The sequence below is a fragment of the Typha latifolia genome, chromosome 4, assembly GCF_019914945.1.
Source record: "Typha latifolia isolate L0001 chromosome 4, TyphaL0001v2, whole genome shotgun sequence".
NCBI classification, from domain to species: Eukaryota; Viridiplantae; Streptophyta; class Magnoliopsida; order Poales; family Typhaceae; genus Typha; species Typha latifolia.
In genome coordinates this window covers 10,783,035-10,809,326 of record NC_133089.1, presented here as the reverse complement: position 1 = coordinate 10,809,326, position 26,292 = coordinate 10,783,035, and the positions used below count along the sequence as shown (strand labels likewise).

Genomic DNA, 26,292 nt, shown 5'->3' with positions numbered 1-26,292 from the left:
GCGATGGGTTATTTTAGACAAGTTTTAGATGTTATCACGGCTAATACCTAGAATGAAGATATGATCCTTAAACTTTTTGGTCCCTCTCTTGTGTAAAAAGTATTCTCCTACCTGAAAATATCAATCACCTCTTCAATGACTGTCAATTTGCTACCCCTCTGTGGGCCTTCATTGAGGAGGCATTTTGTACGTACATCAACCATCGTAATTGGCCTATCGGACACTAGTTAAATGAGGGGGAAGGATTAGTGCCTAAGAATAAAAAATTGCTCCATGCAACACTAGCAGATGTAGAAAAAGAGAAATGAGGCCATGTATAATAATATCTTGATCCCTGCCCTAAAGGTCTAGAACTTGTCCATTAGCTTAGCTCTTGAATTTTTAAAACATGAACTGACCACCCTATACGAGCTAGCCAAACAATCCTTTGGAAGCCCCCTCCTCCTGGTTGGGTGAAGCTCAACACAAATGAGTCCTTCATAGGGCCCCTTGAGTGAGTGGGTATAAGCTTTGTGGTCTGCCACCCTAATGGAGCGCCTATTCTTGCAGGTGCTAGATGCATAGTGGCGCACTCAACCCTTGCTATATAAGCAGTTGCGGTCCAAGAAGACTTGAAGGAACTAAACAACTATTACTTTATCAATATCTAGATTGAGACTAACTCCGTGGTCCTTAAATACATGTCCTGCAAACTCCACCAACCTCCATATGCATTGGAATCCATTCTGACAGACACCCTTTTTCTTCTTAATGCTTGTAAAAGTCACCCAAGGGTATAGAGAGCTAATAGGAGTGCTAATTGGCTTGCCAACACAAGGAGGACTTCTGGGTATGGTTGTACTTGGGTCGGGGCGGTCCCTACTCCCTAGCCCCTTGCTCCAATTTTTGCGCTCCGACCTCAATGGCGCCTTTTTGAAACCACGGCACTTGATTTATAAAAATCCTTTCCTTTTTAAAAAAAAGATAAATTATTATATACTTACTCTATAATTAGCAAACTAGGATTCTTATTAGATAAATATAAATTATAGTAATAGCATATCAATATTATCATAATTAAATTTATCATATAAATCTAATTAATTTTAAATTTAATAAACTATCATATTTTACTCAAATGGATTAAAATTAGATAACTGACTAACTTTATATTACTTAAGCAGTTTTAGATCCCAGACCTCTTATTTGTGACTCATTGAACTTTGCTGGTGATGAGTTGACAGTTGGTCGATGAATATAAGGGATACGTGTGTTGTCTTCTAATTATACTATGAGTAGTCTTACCTCCTAGAGAGCCTTCATATATTACCATATATTATACTTATATGTGTACACATTCTGCTTTGAATATAAGATCATGATTATATGATCTTATATAAAGATGATTACAATCAAGCATATTTTATCATTCATTTAATTAAATTGGTCATAGATATTAGTATGTTAATGATATCTAGAGATGATTGAAGATGACTATACTATTTTGACTTTATGTCAAGATAATCTCTAGTATGAATATGCATGTGACAGATGTACAATTAGAGATTGCATCACATCATATTTATTTTGACTTTTTTGCCACCTAAATTCTAAAGTTTCATGATCTATTATAGTATTTGATAAATGTATATAATCTATTATTTAAAAGGAAAGCATGAATTTAAATGATAAGATAGTCGATAGAAAGCGTGAGGATACCCAAGTAGGCACGAGGGTTAGGACGTACTTGGTGGATGATTAATTCTCTGATATATTTGTGATTCTTTGGCCTCATTTCTGAGGCCATTAGTTTGTGTATGCAGTAGACATTCAGTCATATAGTGTTTGCTATGGCATATGTGGCAAGTTATCCTCACATTATTTCTATCAGCTAGAAGAGATGCCCGGTCTAGATGGATGTTTATATACTTTTAGCAGATGGTAGGGTATGATTGTGACTAGGATACTTTTAGCGAATGGTAGGATATGCTTTGAGCCTTTGGGCATATGATGAGACCGGGTACCAATTGTTGACTATGCATAATGGTCTAGTATGATGATGATGCTATTCAAAATTAACATTGATGATTAGGATATTAAAAAATACATATAATTTCATTATCATTTAATGTACCTGATTATCGAATGGTCATCATGCATCATATGTAATTGCATTAAATATCATAGCATGATCATGTCGGCGTGCATCATATGTATTATATTTGAGAGAGTTATAATAATGGTATGACTTTAGACTTATTTATATGTTGTTAGAATTATATACTTGATTAGTCATGACATGATATCTATCATATATTTATATATTATTGAGGACATATGTTTATATTCATTCATAACTTGGTGCTTCTTTCTGATTTATATTATTCAGTACATAATTTATTTTCTTTTTGATAGAACTAATTTAGGGTAAACTCTATTTACTAAGCTTTTAGCTTATGACTCTTTCTTTTCTAACCCTCCTAACTATGAGGCACTTGATAGCGATTTGAGATATCGGGAAGAGACATTTTAGAGTAAAGATGAGGTGAGTTAGTCGTAAGATTATATCGAATGTAGCTTATCTAGAAATTGAGTTATACCAATGTATATTTTTATGTTCCATTATATTCGATTGTGTTTTATATAATAGAAAATATTGTACAAGTTAAATGGTATTGTATTAGTTATATTTATTATATCTTGATAGTTTGTCATGATTTATGTGCATCCTGCTAGATTATGTAGTAGTCCAAGATAATTTTTATGGATTTGGATATTGATATGTTAACATATTTATTTGGATGATGTCATGATTTATTTTGAGATGAATTATATAAGCATTAGTATATGTATGCTTGATATCCCTGCCTATCCTGTCATGTATGCCACTCGTGCATTGCGGACGCGTGGACAAACACGTGGCTATGTTGAGCAGAGGCGTTACAATTTTTTTACATAAAGTGGGGGATTATCTTTTCGTAATTTGAACTTATAACCCCGCATTATACTATAGTATCTCTTTACTTTTTATAGTACATGGTTATTTTATATAGAGTGCGGGTCTATAACCATATATTACTTCGAAGTGTCTCTTTATATCTTCTAGTGCATGGTTATTTTATATAGAATATAGACTTATAATCATGCATTATCCTATAGTGCCTATTTATATCCTCTAGTGCATGATTATTTTACATAGTGTGCAGATCTATAACCCTGCATTATCTCGTAATGTTTCTTTATATTCTCTAATGAATAATGATTGTACATATAATGTGGGCTTATTTCTTTGTAGTGTGCGAGCTTATAACCTTGCATTACTCATAGTGTATCTTTATTTTCTCTACTGTATGATTATTTTATATAAAATATAGATTTATCATTCAATATTACCTCGCAATGTCTATTTATATCTTCTAGTATATGGTTATTTTACATCGAATGCATGTTTATAACCCCGCATTACCTCGTAATGCATCTTTATATTCTCTAATGCATAAATTTTACATAGAGTGTGAGGTTATTTTCCCATAGTGCTACTTATAACCTCGTTTTATCTACCCCATAGTGCATAGTTATTTCCTCATAGTACGAGTATATAAAATATTTTATATCCATAGTTGTAATAAAAATAATATTATTTTAGAAATATACTATTTATTACTATTAGTTTAAAATATACTCAAAGGTATTTCATCATTTAGTTTAAAACATCACCAATTTCTAATACAATTTCATTATTTTTTAATACTTTAATATCAATTTTATGTTACATTAATGTAATTATCACTCTTTATACTAATATTTAACTAAACATTAGAATAACTTATACTAGTATTAACTTAGCTCTCTTCTTCCAATATTAGTTAAGGTAGGTCTGCAATACCAACTAAGTATGCCATGAGTGTTAGGTATACAAATACTTTTCATAATGTAGAAATAATTTTCAAAATATTATTAAATTTTATAGTAAAAAATAATAGAATTTACATTGTAAATATATATATATATATATATATATATATATATATATATATTAGCTTAAAACATGAGATTATTAATAATATTATACTAATTTTCCCCAAATTTCTTATTTTATTATGTAAAGAAAGAAAATTTTAATTAGGCTAACACAAAATTTAAGTAGTAACTATATTACTTTATCTATGAATTGATAAAATATTAATTTATTAATATTATAATTTTGATGTTACTTGTACATATTAAATTATTTTAAATAATAAGATAATTTATAAAAAGATATTATATCAATAAATACTATCTTATTAAGAATTTTATGATATTTATTTTTATACTTAAATATATAAAATTAAAATAATATTTAATAATAATAATTTTTTAAAATGTGCTTATTTTTTGTGAAATTATTAAATTATTGACATTTATTATGTTTAAATTAAATTTTATTTATTTACCATAAAATAAAATAATATGAAAAGAAAGAAGAGAGAGTAAGATAAATGATAAATTATGATAAGATATTGATAAGATGTTTAAGAGAAATGAAGGAGTTGTAATAAAATATGATAAGATATTTAAAAAAAAATAACAGATGAGTAATAAATTATAATAAGATATAGTCAAATCAAAGGTAAATTAGTAATTAGGTTAGTGTGTGACATAAAATATAATTTTAATAAATAGTATTTATATTTTTATGTTTAGCTGTCATTAGGTTGTTATTTGGAATAAGAAATTGTGTTATTAAGTCAAATAGACTAAGCTTCTAGCTTGGTTCTGTGCTCTATTACATGAAGTACACTTGCACTTGGCATAAATAGAAAAAATGTATAATAACTAACATATACTATAAATAAACATTGTTCGACCCAAATGAACCTGGTTTCTCTTCTTTTTTCGTTCATTATGTGTTCTCAAACTCTTACTTTACTGAATGGGCCATTGGATAGGGTGGCTCTTCGGTAATTTGGATAGTATTAATTTTGCCTTTCAGCCCTATTCTATGTAAACCAATTTTTTGCATGTTAAATTTGCCGAGTATGTGTTTTAGCTCCCCTCTAGGTTCCTTCGAGCCTTCATAGGATGGTCAATCAGCGTCTAGGTATCACCCATTGCTCCTTCCCTTTCTTTGTATCTTCGCATTAAGATTAGTCCCCCTTGAATAAGAATTTAAATTACAATGATTTAGTGCAGAGGGCCAATAATCGCCTCTCCAATTGGAAAAGATTGTCTTTCATAGGGTGGAAAGACTATCCTTAATAACTCTACCTTAAACTATATTTTTACTATCTGTTCTCTAACCTTGATGTTCCTATGGGCATTGTGGATGCCTTGGTTTGTATTACTAGAGATTTTGTGGGAGAGGTACAGTTCCGAATGAGGTATGCACCGTGTCAGGTCTGAGCATTCAGAATCTTTGGATGGTGCGTTGAGGCTTTTGAGCTTTTGACTCCCTCAACCACCCTATGGAGTGAGCTTATTTGGACTAAACATGGGACCTTTCATCCTTGGCATACTCGTCTTTGGAAGTCTTTCTCCCCAATCTTACATTGGATCAGCAAGGTTCTCATCTCCTCCTGCTAGGACCTCCTCAAGTTATTGGGACGAATAGGGATACATATACCATTAGTGATCCTTGGATCCTCTCCATCCCTATCTCCCATAAATTTACGTTTGTTAACTCTCGTATCTCTTTTGGTTGCAAGTCCCTTATTCCTTGCAGCTCTTGGAATATGGAGCATTCGCTATCATGATTTGGGCCCGTCTCCCCTGCCTGCCATCCTTTTTCCCCGATTATTAGGTCTGGACCAAGGATCAATTGGGCCGAGTTAGAGCTATGTCAGCCTATTTGTCTTTGATTCCCCATTGCATCTCCACTCCTTTTGTGCTCCGGGTCCTTTGGAGCTTTTATCTGGTTATTCCATTCATTACTCGTTGTTAAGATCTTCCTTTGGTAAACCCTCTATAACTGCCTCCCTACCAATGTTCATCTCTTACTACGGCATGCCCCTCTTGATGTTTGTTGTCGTTGGTGTCTAGTTGAACCTTAGGACTCTTCCCATTTCTTTATCTGTTTTGCCCCCAATCTATTTGTAGTTGGGATGTTATCATTTAAATTTCAACTTTGCCTCTCGTTCACTAATGATTGGGTTGAAAGCCGCAGGCTTGAGGAAGGTAGTAACTAGGAGCTTTGGCACCCTTTTGGCAAGTGTGGTTTAAGGCGAGGAATATGGTGTGTTTCACTAATCAGTTCACATTTAACTCGATTTATTTTGCTAGATGATTATTGTCAATGTTAAATGGCTCCCTCCCATTCCGGGCTGATGCAAGCTCGACTCCGATGGGGCTTATGCCTCTCGTGCATCGGTGGGTGGGATCAGGTTCCTGATTCACAATGCTATTGAAGTCTTATTTTTGCAGGTGCAAATCGAATTCCTTGTTCTAGTGATTTTCAAGCCAAGGTTTCAGCTCTTCGCCTTGGGTTGCTTGCATGTGTTGTCTCAAGTTGCCTCTGATTGATGTGGAATCAGCTTCCCTCACCTTAGTCAACTGGCTCACCCATAACTCGATTTATGAATTCCCCTGGCTAATCTGCCCTCTCTTTCTAAGACTGACGGGCTCCCCTCCGTCAATTCTCAAACTTATTGCATACTCATGTATATCATTCTACTACGTTTATTTTTACTAACCTATGTGAATTGAAACGATATATTCTCTATTGCTAGCTCTAAGTTTAATAGCTTAAGATGCTGGCGTGGTTGTGTGTTATATTAATAGCTTAAGATGCTGGCATGGTTTTGTGTTGTTATGCGACGTACACCCGCAAATAAATAGCAAGCACGTATACGAACTAATATAGACTATTATGTTCAAACCATCTTTTAATATGTTTTGCTGGTAGGCTTGTTTCAATGTTTAGGCTTTCTCAACCCTTGAACAAAATTAGGAACATAGTAGTTAATAATTCTGCTCTCTTAGATTCATGAGATAGCTTTCTAACTTTTAAATCTTTTGTTGTGCTTGGTTTTGTGTTCCTAACAAAAAGAAACTTGCAAAGGAAACACATCAAATAGATGGTCACATGTACATAAACCATAGGTGGCGAGCTTGGTCTTTCAAAAACACTATTTTTTATCACAAACAAATCAAAGCAGGCTTCGAGACCCAACAATGTTCGAGAGGGTGGTGTAAGTATCGGTGATAGGGGCCGTTGTTAGGATCGTCCTTTTGATCCACCTAGGTTAGCCATGATACAAGATCCAATAAGGGTTGATGACTTGTTGGATGCGAGCTCCTTTCTCTGTAGTACATCAAGGCTTCTCATCAGCGCACCTAATCAGTGAGTTGGTCGAATAATGTGTAAAGAGAGCAAAATGAACAGCCAGTGGCATGTAAGCCCGCTGATAATTATTTATATACACAAGATAATTGTGGGTGGACAACTTCTAGCAACCATAGAGAGTTAATGTAATTCAGGGGAAAAAAAAGGAAGAAAAGGATGGGATTATGCCTATTGCCAGATGAAACAAAGGGGCACGACGCATAGCAGTCAATGATCATAATAGTAACGCGAGCGTCGCCTCCCATATCTCTCCCTGTTTGAGTAAACAAAAGACTATTAGAAAGGGTTGTCAGATCACTTAAAGTGTATAACTGTATTTCTGTATAAAAGTAACATAAAAGAAAGAATTTGTATTTATGTAGTAAATTCTGTCTTTCCTCTTTACAGGAGAAATTTTTATGATTTTTATCCTTCACTTTTCAATCTTATCATCAGAAGTCAGAACCATATTCCTTTTCACTTGATTATTAGCTGATCCAAACAACTATGCATAGCATGCAGTTCAACCAAAAGGGAACCTGTATCATTTGACTGGAATAACACTTTTTCCCCAAAATAAAGTCTATAGAGGAATACCAGTTGAGAAATAAAACGTACCTGTAATGGTTAGTAATTCTCCCAGATGTTGCAGCAACGCTGCCTGGTCCTACAAAATCATCATCAATTTCATCAAATCCATAGTCCCTTATATCTACAGATCTTGTGGGACCACCATCAATATTTGAATTATCAGAACTTGATCGGTTGCTATTTCTCCTTTCACTTTCTCTTCCTTCATTCCTTCTTGACCTCCTTCGATTTCTTGAAGACCTTGCAAAAACCTTATAGAAAATACAAGAGGTCCACCACTTCCCCCTGACCCTATGGAAATCTTCGTACTCATCTCCAGTCTCATCATCTCCATAGTCAATGACATAGTCCCCCAACACCACCCCATGAGGTACTTCGGCATGTATAGTGCTCAAAACATCTATGATATCAGATGACTGCTGGAAATTTTCCCAATCAAGTTGTCTAGCAGGGTCTATTTCCGATGGGTGCGAATTGGGATGCTTTAATTGAGTGTGCTTTTCGAGCTCAAAAAAATTGCCGACATATGAGCACTGTTTCTCTTCACAGCATCGTTTCTTCATATTAAGATGCACGCGGGCCTCATCAATGACAACCCACCCTATTACATCTCCTCTACACAGTGGACAGCTTGGTCGGTTGTTTGGGTTTGATGGAATCAAATGAATGCGTTCCAAAGATGTTATATTAGTAGTTGAAGAAACCTTCACAGTAGCAGGAAGCCCATGTGCACTCTTGAATCGCTCAAGACAGTTTGAGCGTGTCTGATCAGTATCGCATATAAATGGTCGACACCCCTTGTCATATGATGAGCAAATGAGAAGGACCCCATTGTGAGGGAAATCCAAACAGATTGGGCAAGTTACATCCTCCCAGTTGCTATCAACCTGGATATTCAGTTCCAAAGAATTTGACTTGATCCACCTCTTAGACAAATTGCCGAAAGCCATATCAAAGCTTTCCCAAGTAAACATTAGGGCCAATAATAAGTAGGTTTTGGCAGAATGCCTGTAATGACCTGCATATAACAATGAAAGTTGGCTTTGTATCGATACTTTGGTATTCTAGAAATAAGAAGATATTTGAGAAAATATAATAGAAGGTCTAACGGCTTAAACACTATTTAAAAGAAAATTCAGAAATTTACTTAACACAGATGCTGCATTTGAGAACTTTAAGGGCTGTAAGACAACAATGAGAACTTGTAGATATATGACTTCCATAGTCATCCTAAATTTTAGATCTAGCATTCCATTCTCTCATTGAAACATAATGTCTAGGTAATTTTACACTCAATATGGTGAATGTAAAACAACATAGCTCCGTATGTTGCAGATAAGACTAACAATAGGCAGAACATAGAGGGGTGAGGGAGCATAGTCTGCTCTCTCTCAGCTTTAGAAGAGCATGGGTACTGCCTTTAACATTTCATAGTGGATCAGGAACCCATAATGTTGCCATAAGTTTGCCCATGAGACCAGCCATAGCCACAACCTGTGGGAGGTGAGGGGGCCTACTTTGCTTCCTGTCAGCTCTTATACGAGGTTACTTGCCTTTTATGTTATATAGTGGATTAGGAACCCACAATGGTTCCATAAATTTGTCCATTTCTATATTTCACAATCTACAGTTGGGGTTCATTCTGCTATCCATTCTCTTAGAATATACCTTTATACATTTAAGTAATTAATCTGTTAGTGCAAAATATTATAATGGCAAACTCGTAGATATAAAACATTTAAGTATATATGATGTACAATCCAGGAATTACGTATGATCAAGAAATTGAAGATTCACGTGAAAAGAAGAAAAAATAAAAAATTCAACATTTATTTCAGTGTCAGGTAAATAATATTTGCTACAGTGCTGGATGAGCAGTATTTTGCTACAGCAATTTTTGCTATAGTGATCTTGTCCGGACAAGATAATTAGTGTTCGAACAACAAGAACAGAACACCTAATGTATTTCAACTGATGTCCTAAAGGCACTTAAAAAGGCATCTGGTCGGTGTGCACAGGATTAGAAATGTGATTTTTGAAACCTATTCAAATTTGGATTTTTCTTTAGTGGATTCTCCTAATTCGAAGCAAAGATATTATTCACCGCTATAAGTGATAGTCTTAGAGAAAGGGATCCAAGTCATGTGAATAGTAAATTATCTAATTCTAAAATCTCTAATGGAACATATGTCCTATCAACTATGGTTCAAAGGATCGGCTGATCCCGATCCAAACAAGATCCAATCAATTGATTGGGAACAAGTGGGATCAACTGATCCCAATCTAGATGGGCCGGTCTTGATCTAAATTTCCTTCTCTTTTCATTATTTTCTCTCTTTCTCTCTCCCTACCAATAGCTATTGCTTCTCCGACACAGGAATCCAGCTTTCACAAATTCCACCAACATATCCAACTCTAATGACCTTTGCTATATGATTTTTATTTCTCTCTATCTTCTCTTAATCTTCACTATACTTTTTTTTCTTCTCTCCACTACGGCAGAATTTTTCTCTTTTTTCTTTTTTCTATTTCTTTCACTCTCTCTCCCCTTCGTTGCAACAGTTTTGAGTAATTTAGTACTTTTTTTATTTTTTAGACTACAAATGTAAGTAATTCTTATTTTCTTAGTTCTGTCATTTTTTAATCAAAATTTAGAAATTTTCCTACATTTTCAAATAATATTTATAATTTTATGTAATTAAAAATAGTTTAATCCGATTTAAGCGATCAATACAGCTGATCTAGCCGATACAATTGATACATATAATTTTTTTGGGAGGCCAATCCCAATCCTAATTTTTTGAACCTTGCTATCAACTTTAAGAAGAGTCATTATCATGTATCTAGGAGCTAAAGCTACAATTATTGATCTTCAATGGTACCAGATGAGCTGAATCAGCTTTGTCTTCGTCGTCATTTACCACCACATCGACATATTGTACTTGAGGTTGATCCATTGCTCGAATGGTTACCAAATAGAGGCTTACTACTTTATAAGAATAGTTAATTAGGCAACCCATGTTCACGCAATTACTTAAACACTACGACATTGAAGTATCGAAAGGGGTTGTAAGTAAATATTGTTTCTATTGCTTGGTGAAATAAATCAATCAGCTTTAGAGGGGTCTGTGATTTTTTCTTCTTTATGCGAAAGGGGTTTTCCACGTTAAAAAAAGAAAAACAAATGTGTTGTGTTGCGTTTGTTGTGTTTCCTTTTATTACTCTTACTCAGATTTTTATTCAACGACTTGAGTACGATTTTTATAGTTATAGCATTCAAATTTTCTTTTTCCTATTTGGTTCCGGTTTTCTGAAAAAGATTCTTAATCAGTTTTTCTAAACCTAATAGAATACAGTTTTCTTAAACCAATTCAGATTTAGACTTTTATTTTCATATCGTTAAATCTAATTGGTCTAGGAATCCTCTCTCACGAAAATTTTATAATCTTATTAGTTTTTCTTGCATCCATAGTTTAAGTTCTAGTAATTTCCTACGCCAAACAGTCCATTGATTGACTGATTATGAATAATCCAAAATTTGTACATTTTGCTAGGTGAAGGGTTCTCCAATAAAGAGCTTGATTCTTCTATAGTTATGCAACTGATCTTTACATATAAAAGGTAAGTCCTATACCATGCATGCAACATAGTGCGAGCAAGATCTTCTCAAGTGTTATCAATTGCTCATTGGAGTACAAGTCTTCCACAAATCAAGTGCTCATGCTAATCTGGATGGGCTTCTCCCATTTCCCATTTCCCATTTCTTCTGAGTCTCGAAGTGATATTAATATTATGTGTGAGAACAAACTAAACAATTTCTTCATTTACAAATTAAGTCTCCTTTATCCCCCTCAATCCTCCTGCTTGGCAATCTCATCTGTTTTATTATCTAGAATTATCTGAAACGGATACCTGGACAATTCATTCCTAGCTCAAATTTCAATTTTAGTGATGGAAATTATAAATAGCCAGATGTGAGCTACAAGATACAGACTTATGTAGAAACTATTCAATTTTAAATACCTGTTAGAAATAATTATGCATTTAGTATCAAAAGAAAAGTATAATTCAATTACTAATTTGGAATCATTTGATGTTTCAAAACAAGGTTTCAAACCCATGCTTCTGTACATTAAGCATTTTAAACTTAGTTCATCATCTCCAAGAGCTTACATTTTGCATCTAGAATATATATATACATACATAGAGAGCGAGTGAACGCAGACAAAGTGAGCTGAATTAGAGTTCAATCAAAAAAGCTTGAAAGACTATCTTGTTAACACAGAACAGAATATGCAAATGCTTTGCCAATTTATAACTTATATGTTAAGCTAAAGAAGAAGCATACATTTAGTTTCATGATGCATCATGTTAAATGATTTATACAAGAGACACCAACCTTAGTATGACTTTCTATATCTTGCTGCTTTCCCATCTCCTATACAAATGCATATATAGTTACATACATATAGTAAGGTAGAACATTCTCTACGTTATGGAAATAAGGAGTCCCAATGAACAAAGTCTCCACCAATTTGGAGATAGGAATTAGGAAAAGAAGACTTCTACATGATTCCAACCTAGACAAGTAGAATGCATAGGAAAGTGACAACTGTCAAACAGAGTGTATATAAGCAACCAAAAAGAGGTACATTACTGACACCTATTTGTGTATATGTGTATACAAATGTGTGTGTGTGTGCACGTGCATCGTTGGGTAGGGGGTGGTACACGTGCATATGCAAGCAAGTGTAATATGCATATGCATGCCAATGGTAGTCACAACACCAGGCACGAGGTGTGTAAGTAGCACACTCCAATGCTAAGTGTTAGTTGGTGCTGACATTGTGGAGCCTATTTGACAAAAAGACGGATTCTTTATTGATTCATGTTTTTTTACTATTTGATGACTAAATGGTTATATTTAGAAGACAAATCACTAATGTGCATATTGGAGTAAATTCGTGAATTAACTTCCTTATAACACTATGGTTCAAGTTTCGAGCAATCTCGCCTAGAACTATCCTTATCTCTTCTCTCTCTTCTCTCTCTTCTCTCTCTCTCTTCTTTCTCTATTTTTTTTTATTTTTTCTCTCTCCGGTGCCCCATCTCTCATTTATCTTTCTCTCTCTAGCGTCTCCCTCTCTTTTTCTTCCTCTCTTTCTTTCATCCGATCTCTTCCTCCCTCTCTTTCTCTCTTTCAACCTCTATTACTACAACAAAAAATCTGCTGCAGTAACACTGTGATATAGAGAGATAGAGAGATGAGAGATAGAATGGAGAGTGAGAGGAGGAAGAGATTGAGAGGGAGAACCAGAGACAAGAAGGGAGAGAAGAAATGAAAAAAAGAATCAAAGAAAAATAATTGCCTTGCGGCTGTAAGAGAGAGAAGGAGGAAGAGAGAAAGAAAGAAAGAGGAAGGAGAGAGAAGAAATGAAAAAAATAAAATTTGCCTTGTAGCAATAAGAGAGAGGATGAGAGAGAGAAAGAGAATTGATAGAGAAGAAAGAAAAAAAAGAGAAAAAAATAATAAATTTGCCTTGACAGTAATAGAAAGAGAGGGAAAAACAAGAGATAGACAACTCGGTATTCATAAATTTTTGAGTAAGTTAATGCATCTTTTAGGTTTTGTGCTTCATATATCAATAATTATTATTTTCTTATTTTATTATTATTTTTAAAGTTTTACAAAAAAATTTATATTATTAAATAAAATTTAGAATTTTGCGTAATTAAAGAATAGTCTGATTCAATACGAACAGCCAATGTATCATTTTTCCAAATGGCCAATCCCGATACTGAGTTTTAAAACCTCGTATAAAACCTCTCATTTTCTCTTGTTGATAAGGTGTGATATGGGTGTGATATCATATTGGCATGAGACTAATCTTAGGAGTTCTTCCTACCACAATGAGTCTCAGCTTGTGGTTTTGCTATTTCCCTAGAAAATGACTTGATTGTTCAATAATATTTCTCAACTTCTCCTTTCTGCTCTTCATATTTGAGATTCTTTTTAAACTTACGGGTACCTAAACAAATACTTTTCTTATTCTAAGAAGAAATACTTAGAGGTTCATCCAATTAGAGGACAAATGTAGGACCACTACAAAACTATCAAACATCCATCTTTTCTCTAGCACTAGATAATCCATTTTTCTAGATCTCAATCCACCAAGTACTATGCTACAATAATTATACAACATCCTAAGCTCTTAAAGAGAATGATAATCTAGTGGCAGAAAAACACTATGCAATGAAAAACACTCAGTGACAACTCACCATAAGATATTCAAATGTGAGTCCTAGGATAATCAATGTAAGATCATATTTAATCAAAGCAATAAATGGTACACAACCCCTTTGAAATTACCTAAATGCCAAAACCAGGCCAATCTAAACACAACCTATGATGACAATTGACAAATACAAGTGAGCACAGATAGACTTCAACCTTGCAACTTGATCACTTCGTGTCCTTATATTTGATAATTTTCCATCTCTCATTAAATACAGCCTATGATTTTGCAATCTTATATGGTTATGCCTGAATTGCCTGAATTTGGCCTCCTGGCATCCTGAGATAACTACATCATTGCTAATACCAGGTGATTCGGCAAAGCAAATGGGGAATGTCAATGGGGAATCTCATCCATAATATCAGGACTCTTGTATATGCCAACGAGGGATGTCAATGAATGGGATTAGACAAAGCAAATGGGGAAAAAGTTCAACAGATCCAACCAGGTGATTCGGCAAAAGTTAGGTTGTGACCTGGCCCATTTGTGTCCACTTCCTTTCTTGCTCAGATTCATATATCTTCTTTTATAGCTCTTCCTTCCCATTTAATCTCCTTCCTATTAAATTGTATAAACAGGTATAAGATGATGAGGAAACTTTATCCACATTCTATATCCTTACACTCCAAAGTATCTCCTAGAGCAAGCTAAAGTTAAATCCAAGCACATTAGCTCCATATAACGTCAGACCTACATCATCCTAAAAGCCAAACTCACAATATCTTTCAATAAAACTCATCAAAAAAAGTGTCCTGAATCAGACATTCTTTTACTAAATAGTACCATAGATATGGCAAAAGGCCAATCTTCTTATCAGAATTATAAACATACCGAGTGCCTTGTTTGTTTACAACAAGAACAAAATACATCATGCATGATGCACTACCCCAGGTCAAAGGAACAATTAGAAACATCATCCCATAAATCTTAAGCTTGGAAAGAAATCCACCTTTTCTTCATTTCCCAAGAATCACACAGCAGAATTGAATCTACAATTCTACATAGCATCACTTAGATCCAGAAGAAATTAATAAACGCCAACACCCCCACCCCCCACCCCAATTTAAGAAAAGAAAATTTCAACCTGACTGCTACAAAAACCAAAAGGAAAAAAAAAGAAAAAAAAAGAACTAAAGCACGCAAGAATTAGTTCCCCTCAAATCTCGAACTACCAGAATTAGGAACCCTAAAACCCGCAGTGGAACGATCACCAATCAAAGAATGATCACCAAAACTTCACATAAGATAACATAAGCAAAAATTGGAGACCAAAAGAGTAGTTTACGATCAAAACCTTGATTCCTCCGGAAGATTCCGGGGCCTCCGGGTCGTTAAGCGGAAAGGTGGAGAAAGAATCGAAACCCTAACCCTAATCGATCTCCTTCGGCGTGCGACAAAGGGAAAGAAGAGGAGACGAGGACTCTAGAGAGAGCCTTCTCTTTTCTAGCTTTTAGTTCGTTCTTTAATGATAGTGACAGAGCCTAATGCTTAGTGTCGCAATAACTACCCAATATCACTAGTGTTTGACATAGAGTTCGCACGTGTAAGAGAACGAAGCATCAACATATAGGGTACGTTCTTCGTACGCGTAGAGATAACCTCGTAAAGAGGAGTAGGAGGTCAGAGGAGAAAGAGAATGCTGCGGTGCGGGGAAGGCGGCCCCAAAAGTCGTTTTTTTGTTAACAAATCTTATCGTTTTTAATTTATTAATTTCCTCTTGTGACATGCAGCACGCTTAAGAGTTTGAGAAATAAACTCTTGAATTTAAAAAGAAAATATATGAAGTCTTGGAAGTGGTCAATAATCAATATAGATACGGATATTAGCGTTTAAAACCCTACCTTTTAGGTATTTATAATTTACACTGTTTTTAAAATTTTGTATGTGCAATTAAAAATATAAAGTGTAAACCACCTATATAAAATTAGGGTGTTAAATGCAAACTTTTTATATACATAATTTAGCAGTAACCTAGCTTTTCCAAAGGCAAAAGAACATGAGGTACAAGTTGTGCAGAAAAGCAACGAAAAACTGAATGAAGGAAAAATATTCATAAGGTTGACCTATCAATGAGACAAACAACTTTCTTTTGTTGCTGTGCTTGTAACCCTCTAATTATTGTAGTAGTTGTTGGCATGTCATTGGAAGTATATAGAAATAGTTATGAATCTTTCTAAGTGCAACGAGATATCATGATTTCTGAAGTACTTATTATTCTAAATATCTAGAATTATTGGTATTCACTAATTTTCTTTAATAGGAATGTGATATTGTTTTAAGGAGTGTAATATATATATATATATATATATATATATACAGGATTATTTAAATTATTTTATGATACGTAGTTTGGTCAAATGTTTTGAAAGGTAATGTATTTTACATTCAAAGTTGGAAAAAGTGTTTCTCTAAACTGAAATTTACATATAACACCATATCTTTTAATAAAATTATGATTTACACTCTATATTTTTATTATTTACAAATTGAGTTTTATGATTTAGTAAATATGTGCAAAAAATATCCTACCATTAGATCAATTAATTAAACTTAACTAAGTTAAGTTAACTATATTAAGAAATTATAAAAATACCTTCAACTAAGTCATATTAGGGGTATTTTAGTCATTTTATAAATAAAATATCTATACTTAATGAAATATTCTCACAATGTTAGTCAAATCTAACCGAGATAAGATGGTTAGGGCTATCATGCACAGTCAATATACATGTGCTCACATAATTCATCTTAAAATAAATTATGCCATCATCCAAATAAATATATTACGATATCAATAACCAAATTCATAATAATCATCTTGGACTACTACATAGTCTAGTAGGACCCACACTAGTCACAACAAACAACCATTAATGTACAACAAAAATAATTAATGCAATATCATCTAACATGTACAACATTTTCTATTATACAAATCTGATAGGTTCTCGTACTAAAGATAGGCTACGCAATGATTCCTTCAAGATCTGGATGTATTACAAGAATCAGTCCGCACAACCATAGGAAACTATTCGTCAAATATTCTCCGATAGTCAACAAATTACAAAACCAAGTGGATTAGATTTGTAACTTCTTGATCTACAATTTGTGTATTTACACCCTTCGTAGATTCAAACTGAAACTAAAACAAAAACATAAAAGAACGTGGGTGATGGTGGTGGTGACGGGTGGAGTGGATGTTAGAGTTATGGATGTGTATGGAGATGAGGGTGGATAGTGAATGTGATTAAGGAATGTAGACGAAGGGAACGAAGTGATCGAGATCCCAAAGAATAAGGGTGGCTCGACAGACGAGCGAGATTAGAAGTTAGGAGAAACCTTGCCGACGATAGAGGTGGAAGGATAATGAAAATGGAGGAAGGAGAGTCTAGAGAGAAGATAGGAGGCAAGAAATCAATAATTCAATAGCATAATGAATTTGGTTTCCATCCACATATTTATAGAGGCTAGCCAAAAAGTCCTAAAATAATAAGTAACCTAATTCTAGAGGATTCCCGTCGATCGCGTTCGAACACGCCCGATCGCCTTCAAATGCACCAAAAGAGGTTCTTTGTATGTGCGAACACGATGCATGCGTTCGAATACGGGCGTTCGAACTTGCTCGACTGCGTTCGAACGCATAATATGTGTTCTCTGTATTTGCAAATCTGATGCAGACATTCGCAAGTGCATTCGAACGCGACCCCTCCTACATTCGAACGCGACCTACAGAAATTTTATTTTAATAAAAATAAATAACTAATGCAATAAGAAAAGATCATAACTAAGTGTATCAGCCCACCACGCTTCCCCCACCTTGCCCTCAAGGTGAAAAGTCAGGTAAACGCTCTAAAATATCAGTCTTCAACTCCCATATTGCATCATCGGATGGCTTGCCAAGCCACTCAACTAGAATCTCCATCTCCAATCTAGTACCATGTCATTCTCGGCGTCTAGCAAGCACACGAACTGGCTCTACAATCTCTATCTCCTCTAATGGCTTCGGTAGAACTGATCCAACGATCTCATGATCTATAATGTGCCCTCTCAACAATAAAATATGGAAGACAGGATGCACTCTCGACCCCTCCGACAGCTCCAAACGATATACAACTAGACCAATACGCTCCAACACCCGAAATGGACCAAAGTAGCGATGTGCTAACTTTTAGTTACGCATCGGACACAAGGTCACCTGTTGATACAGTTGCACCCTCACAAACACCCAACTGCCGATGTCAAACTCTTACTCCCTATGGCTATAATCATAAACTTGCTTTATACAGTTTTGAGCAAGTTTAAGATGAGCACGTAACTTCCTCAATGTGGCATCTCTATCCATTAATGCTAAGTCCACCTCCGTCTAGTCTGCAGATGCTACTAGATCATAAGCGCGTAATGTCGGAGCCGTGCGTCCATACACTACCTCAAATGGAGTCATGTCAATGCTGCTATGGTAGGCAGTGTTGTAAGACCACTCCACCCACGGTAAAAACTCCAACCATCGTCTCGATATCTCTCCAATAAAGCACCTCAAATACTGCTTAATGCCTCGATTGATCACCTCGGTTTGGACGTCTGTCTATGGATGGTAGGTCGAACTAAAGTTCAATCGAGTCCCCTACAATTTGAAAAACTCCGGCCAAAAATTGCTCATAAATACACAATCACGATCCGAGATAATCGTGCGTGGCATGCCATGTAACCGGGCAACATCTCTAACAAAAATTTTAGCCACCGACTTGGCTGAAAACGGATGTGACAATGCTAAAAAATGCGCATAGTTACTCAATTTGTCAACCACTACAAAGATAATGAAATAACCACGTACCAGCGGAAGACCCTTTATAAAGTACATAGAAATGTCTTCCCAAACACAGTCTGGTATAGGTAAAGGCTATAGTAATCCGATCGATTTCAATGCGGTTGCCTTAGCCTTTTGACAAACTTTGCAAGTACGAACAAAACTCCTCACATCCTGCCTCAATCTTGGCCATGTGCAACTCTGAGATATCCTCATATAGTTCCTCAAGACACCCTTATGACCAGCATCTAGAGTTTGGTGGAAGTGCTTCAATAATTTCTGCTGCAATCCATCATTTACGGGCACCCAAATCCATCCACGGTCCAGCAGCAAACTGCCTTAGTTCTCCAACTCTGGATGGCGCTCCGAATCATCCATCACCTCCTGCAACAATCTCAAAACATCTGGGTCAGATGTACATGCATACCTCAGCTCGTCAAGGAAGGGAAAGGTAGGAGTAGAATAGGTTGCAAGCTTGATGGTATCGGGTTGGCGCGATAGTGCATCCGCCGCTCTATTTCTCGTTCCCTTATTGTATTAGATTTCATAATCATACCCCAGCAATTTTGTGACCCATCTTTGCTGTGTTGGAATGTGTATATGTTGTCCCATAAAGTATAGTGGCTCCTTTGATTGGTTTGGATAAAGTATAGTGGCTCCTTTGATTGGTTTGGATAATGGATAAAGCCTTGCTAAGATAGGCAATGGGACATCCTCCTTGCATTAGTACAGCTCCTATGCCAACACCCGACACATCACATTCCACAATGAATTCTTTGGTGAAATTCGGTAGCGCTAAAACGGGTGCTATTTTCAGTTTTTCAAAAGTTGAAGTGGCTTCATCCGTCCATCTAAAAGAGTCCTTCTTCAATAAAGAAGTAAGAGGAGCAGTGATCTTGCCATATTTGGTGATGAATCGACAATAATATTCGGTCAGCCCTAAAAATCTTCTCAATCCGGTGGTAGTAGTAGGAATAGGCCAAGCGATCATGCATGCAAACTTTTAAGGATCTGCCACTACACCATCCGTTGAAATAATGTGGCCTAAATACTCCACTTTTGGTACTCCCCATAGACACTTGGACTTCTTGATCTTCAATTAGTTTTGCTTCAACAAATTCAGCACGTCCTCCAAATATCGCCAATGCTCCAATTCAGTCATGCTATACACTAAAATGTCGTCAAAAAATATCAAGACATACCTTCGCAATAGAGGCCGAAATATTTCATTCATGAGGCCTTGAAAGGTAGTTGGAGCATTGGTGAGACTAAAAGGCATCACTCAGAACTCGTAATGTCCGTCCGGAGTCTAAAATGCAATTTTATGCACATCTACCGAGTGAAGTCTAATTTGATGATACCCGACCCTCAAGTCAAGCTTACTAAATATAGTCACCCCTGCAAGCTCATCCAACAACTCCTCGATAACCGAAATGGGATACCGGTCCTTGATGGTAATAGCATTTAGTGTCCGATAGTCGACACAAAAATACCATGTCCCGTCCTTTTTTCACACCAATAGCACGGGGATGAGTATGAGCTATGACTTGGTTTAATGAGGCCTTGCTCGAACATCTCGGCTACCATCTTTGAGATAAATTTTTTTTGCACATGTGGATACCGATATGGCCTCACGTTCGCCGGTGCAGTCCCGGATGCAATCTCTATGAGATGGTCCACCGCTTTCCTCGATGGCAACTCCTATAGCTCCTCAAATAGTCCAAAATATTTATCTAATAAATTAGACAATTCAATGGTAGTACCTGAACTCATTTGAGGCTCATCTCCTGCTGGTTTTAACTAAAGAAGATAGGCTAAATCATACGCACAAGGCAGCCCCACCATAGGTTGCATCGCAGGAATCAACGAAGAGCGAACACCATCAAGCCGCACATCTTTGTTTCCTTGTTTAAATTTCATCCACATACTCCTGAAATCAAATGTAACGGCTCCCAAACTCTGTAATCATTGAGTATCAAGGATAATGTCCACTCCTCGCAGCGCCAACAGATACAAGTCCACAATGATGTCATGTCCTTGTACCCATATACCGATTCGGCGACACAAGCTCTCCGCCCTAAGCTTTGTGTCGTCTCCAATAGCAACGTCAAATCCCATGGTCGGTTCGGCATCCAAACCCAATCTCCTCACTAATCTCTCGTCTAGAAAGTTGTGTGTACTCCCCGAATCGATGAGGATGTGCACACAATTCTTTCTAACGAATTTGACTACCCGTAACGTTCTCGGTGCAGAAGTACCCGAATATGCATGCATCAATATTTCAACTTGGATATCTTCCTCCACGCCCTCCTCAATGGCCTCATCGTGGACTTCCTCTGAACACTCTCCATCATCAACAACCTCATCATCCTTCTCAAGACCGTCGATAAGCATCACACTCCCGATCGGTTTGGAACATCGATGATCGGGGGTGAAACACTCATCACATCGAAAGCAAAGGCCCTTCACTCTTCGCTCCTCCACCTGGGGGAGTGTGAGAGTTCGGACGGGGGGTCTTGTGCCTCCTCTAACATTGGAAGAAAGCCTCAAAGGTGGTCATGGTCTAGTGCTCGTAGCTACTATTTTTGAACCCGTAGAATTTCTAGCCGACATTCTAGGTGCAAACTGCCAATCTCAGTTGCCCTAATAGGTTTTCACTACCATCTTTAGAGCCCTATGCTTTTATTCTATTTTCACGGCCTTCTCAAAGGCCTCCTCAAGAGTAGTAGGACAAAGAGCACGAACATCTGCTTATATCTCATCCCGCAGCCCTGAAATAAATGTGCTCATCAATATCAGTTCGGGCCAAAGTGACTCACAACAACTACTAACTCTTTCAAACATAGCTTGGCACTCCAATATGGTCATCCTCTGAACCATATTGCTTAATGTGGTAGCAAAATTCTCCTATAAAAATCATCCCATCCGGTAAATCCACCACCACGAATAACCGATCTATACTAATGCAATGCCATTCCTTGGAGGTGAAAGCTTGCCATCTGGACCTTTGCATCTTCCACCGTACCTTAATAATCAAAATATTATTCAACTTAAAACACCCAATCTGTTGGATCACCGCCTTGGAATTTTGGAAAGTCCAAGCATGCGGTTCTCCCCCAAATAGTGTTGTCGGGTTCGTGAAAGATCCTTGGTTCAGGTCTAAACCTTTGTGCATGTTGATCACCTTCTCTAAATCCTCGAGGACGTCCATCACCATCTCCAAAGGGATTAACCTCATCCTTAAAGTGCCAATCCTCCTCATCAACGAAGTGCACCGGTGTTGCACGCCTCTCGAGTTCCATCACCGCCGGTCTTGGATTTTATAACGGAGGTAGGGGATGATGTGTAGGCATAGGTAAGAGGGGATGATTGACACTCACATGATGCACCTAGATCTATGGGGTATCTGTTCGATGAGGTCCCACCGCTGGTCCTTCTTGAAGGTCTGATCGTCGTCAAGGAGATGACAAACCCAATCCGTTCATGACATATTTCTTAAAATCATTGTGATCCTTTTGAATTGTATCAACTCTATGCAACAATGTTTGGAATATGCTCCTAAGTTCATCCGCCAAGCCCATATTCACACCCATGCACGTTGGTTGACTCGGTCCTATCGTGGTCGCTCTAATAAAATTGGCCTCATGGTTAGGGTCATCGTGGATTGAGTCTTCCCTTGTCGGTGTGCTCTTCATAGGTCTCCTTGTTGATGTCATCTTTCTTGTTTCAACCATTGATGGAGGTCTAAGGTTCACCTGGCTCTGATACCAAATTGATGGGTTCTCGTACCAAAGATAGGCTACGCAACGATTCCTTCAAGATCTGAATGTATTACAGAAATCAGTCCACACAACCATAGGAAGATATTCATCAAATATTCTCCGATAGTTAGAAAATTATAAAACTAAGTGGATTAGATTTGTAACTTCTTTATCTACAACTTTTGTATTTACGCCCTTCGCAGATTCGAACTGAAACTACGACAAAAACATGAAAGAATGTGGGTGATGGTGGTGGTGACAGGTGGAGTAGATGTTAGGGTTATGGATGAGTACAGAGATGAGGGTGGATGGTGGATGTGATTAAGGGATGTAGACGAAGGGAACGAAGTGGTCGAGATCCCAAAGAAGAGGGTTGGCTCGACAGACAAGGGAGATTAGAAGTTACGAGAAACCTTGCCAACGGTAGAGATGGAAGGATGGTGAAGTGGGGGGAGGGAGAGAGTCTAGAGAGAAGATAGGAGGCAAAAAATCAATAATCTAATAGCATAATGAATTTGACTGCCATCCACTGTTACGGACCAGATCTGGAACGATATGTCCGAAGGATGATTATGAAAATTTAGATAGAGGTAGCCTCGTGAGTTAGGGTTCTAATGGCTCTGATTTCACTTAAATCGGAGATCAGGATGAAAAGATAAAAATAAAATAGTGAAGATAGGTTAGGGAGGGCATATTGGTAATTTCTGATGTTGTGGCGGTCGTTGGAGGGTGGTGGACGGCCAAGGGTGATGGTGGACGACCATGTAGTAGGGTGGCCACTGAAGGTTGGAGGTGGCTAGGGTTTGAAAGCTTGAAGGGGATCTATGTAAAAAGATAAGGACGAAAATAATAACTAGCTAAACTCAGATTTCTCTCAATTCAATCCATAAAATTATCAATATATGTCCACTCCTATTTATACAAGTAAAAATCCATAGCGGATCAGATCCACATGCAGATTATCCAATTTATTTGAAATTCAAACAACAAGATAAAGCTAGCTAACTAACTAAATCAACCTTCTTTATTTTCTCTGATTAATCCTTCATTTCTTCATAGATAGATTCCAAATCTGGAGAATCTTGAATACCAAAGTTGTAGATCTGGAGGTTGGTGATCTTATCCCGCTAGTTTGATATTATTCGGACATTTGTAGAATATTCTGCAAATATTCTTCCAAAACTGCGCAAAGTTGGATTTAGTTAATTAAATAAAATCCTAACCTTCTAACTATACCAAATAAGCAAATAAGATAACTAGACTCAATCCATTGAGTCTAATCTCCCCTTGATGTGATCCGATCTGACCCGGTTCGCATCATCCACATATTTATAGAGGCTAGCCAACAAGTCCTAAAACAATAAGCAACCCTAATTCTAGAGGATTCCCGCCGATCGCGTTTGAACGCACCAAAAGAGGTTCTCTGTATGTGCGAATGCGATGTAGGCGTTCGAACGCGGGAGTTCGAACTCGCCTAACCGCGTTCGAATGCACAATATGCATTCCCTGTATTTGCGAACCTGATGTAGGCATTCGTAAGGGCATTCGAACGCAACCCCTCTTGCGTTCGAATGCAACCCCTCTTGCGGAATTTTATTTTAATAAAAATAAATAACTATTATAATAAAAAAGATCATAACTAAGTGTATCAAAATCACAATCATAGCAAAATATAGAAATATATATCGGCCAACTTAATTTTTATACAAGCTACATTCTATATTATCTCACGTCTAGCTTACCTTATCTTTTCTCTAAAATGTCTATTTACGTTATCTCAAATCACTATCAAGTGATCATCAAAGCTAGAACGCATACAATATGTAAAACATGTATATAGACCTTATGAAATAATGATACATAAATGCTTATTAATCTTGGTTAGTTGGGCTTTGGGCCCATCTTATTAGTAATGTTGTAGTATTGGGGTTGGTTGCATCCTATTGCTATGGGCCTTGGGCTAGCCCAGCTAGATTAATAGTTCTATATTTTCTTTTAATTTATTTAGTCATTTTATTTAATTATTCTTGTCCACTTGAGCCTTAAATATTAATCATCTTTAGAGTATAGCTTTGTTACATATAATGATTGTTATAAATTGAGTAACAAATGAGACTAGATCTAAAGTACCTCTACTAATTGCTTATAATGGAGAATTAGTTGTAATTATGTTGGGTAAACTTATTAAGCATGCGTTCATATTTAACAAAGCAAGTTAATTAATTATTGTCTAATTTATTTATTTAAATTGATGATAATTAGTGGAATGGTAAATTTGAGGTTAATTGGACTAACTACTTTTAACAACCCATCAGACCATTGTTACTGCTATACAAATGTAAGAATTCTTGGGTAGACATATCCATACAAATGTAAGAATTCTTGGGTAGACATATCCAAACCTGTAATGGTTCTCAATAGGTTTATTTAATTAATTAGAAGTAAGTAAATTGTGATAATACTTTTTATTACTTTCATTATTGTGGTAGCTTCACTACCATGTGAGATTAATCTCGTGGCGTAGTCAAAGCTAATTAACTTGGAAATGATGTCATGTATATAGTGTAGTATAATATTTAAGTGATATTTTACTTTATGGATGTACCGCTTTTATATCATGCATGTGCAGATATTTATTTACTAAATATCATTATTATGTATTTACTTCTTCATAATAAGCATGGCTTGTTGAGTGCATTCCTAGGGTACAAAAAGTTCGATGTGGATATCATATGATTGATGACGATGATCACTACACCATTTCCATATTGCATGTAGTTGAGTCCCATCTCGATAGTGCTTATTTACCCGCTCAACCTTGGTTTACAAGGTAGAGTATATATATCACCTATGTTTTTGATATGATTCGGACTTCATCAATGTCGTCTCAAGCATGTTTACTCCTTACGAGTGTTTCTCCTTATTGTGTTAGTATTTTATTCAGAGAAAAATAAGATTTCTGTCACCTTATACTCTTCTGTTGTACCTTGGTACGCGAAAAATTGTTCCGCCCTATACAACCAATCGACTAGGTTGCCACCTTTGAACTTTAAAAAGTCGAGACGCACGGTTCACCCACGGATACTATTGTCTTGGTCTGGATCATATCCGAGTCCTTGTCTAACCTGAGGAGTATGCATCATAAATAGTTGATGATCTCTCCTTCGATTTATGTTAACTCAATGTTGTTCCAATTCATCTTGCTCCGCCCAAGGGTTTAGACCTCTAAGGTGATCGCCATTTAGGTTTGCCGGACAGATGGGTTCACCCGCAAATTGGCCTGGCGGAACCATCCTTGTTGGTCTCTGCCCAAAGAGTTATGGCAGCAGGGGTTCTTGCTGGTGAAGGTTCTGAACTAGTGGCGGTGGGTTCATGGTGGTAGCCTTGCGTCAAGAATTTGTCGGTGCGTTTCCAATCGCCATGGCTTCTCTTGTGGCCCATATTTCTCGTATTTCCCACATCATTTGCATTATCATCTGATTATTGATGGCCATCTGTCTGGAAGTGAACCAATCATAGCTTGAACGCTAGGCTCTTCCATATTCAAATTCAGGCGAT

At 36.5% G+C, this 26,292-nt stretch overlaps 1 protein-coding gene across 1 annotated transcript; it reads right to left on the bottom strand.

Annotated features, from left to right (window-relative positions):
• Positions 1-7,010: 7,010 nt before the first annotated feature.
• Positions 7,011-15,642, bottom strand: LOC140787074 (uncharacterized). The gene is made up of 4 exons (XM_073135827.1): positions 15,464-15,642; positions 7,901-8,891; positions 7,472-7,556; positions 7,011-7,261 (listed from the first exon to the last, which is right to left on the bottom strand). Exons 2-3 carry the CDS (start codon positions 8,845-8,847, stop codon positions 7,511-7,513), a joined length of 993 nt encoding a protein of 330 aa, XP_072991928.1. The 5' UTR covers positions 8,848-8,891; positions 15,464-15,642; the 3' UTR covers positions 7,011-7,261; positions 7,472-7,510.
• Between the last annotated feature and the right edge of the window lie 10,650 nt (positions 15,643-26,292).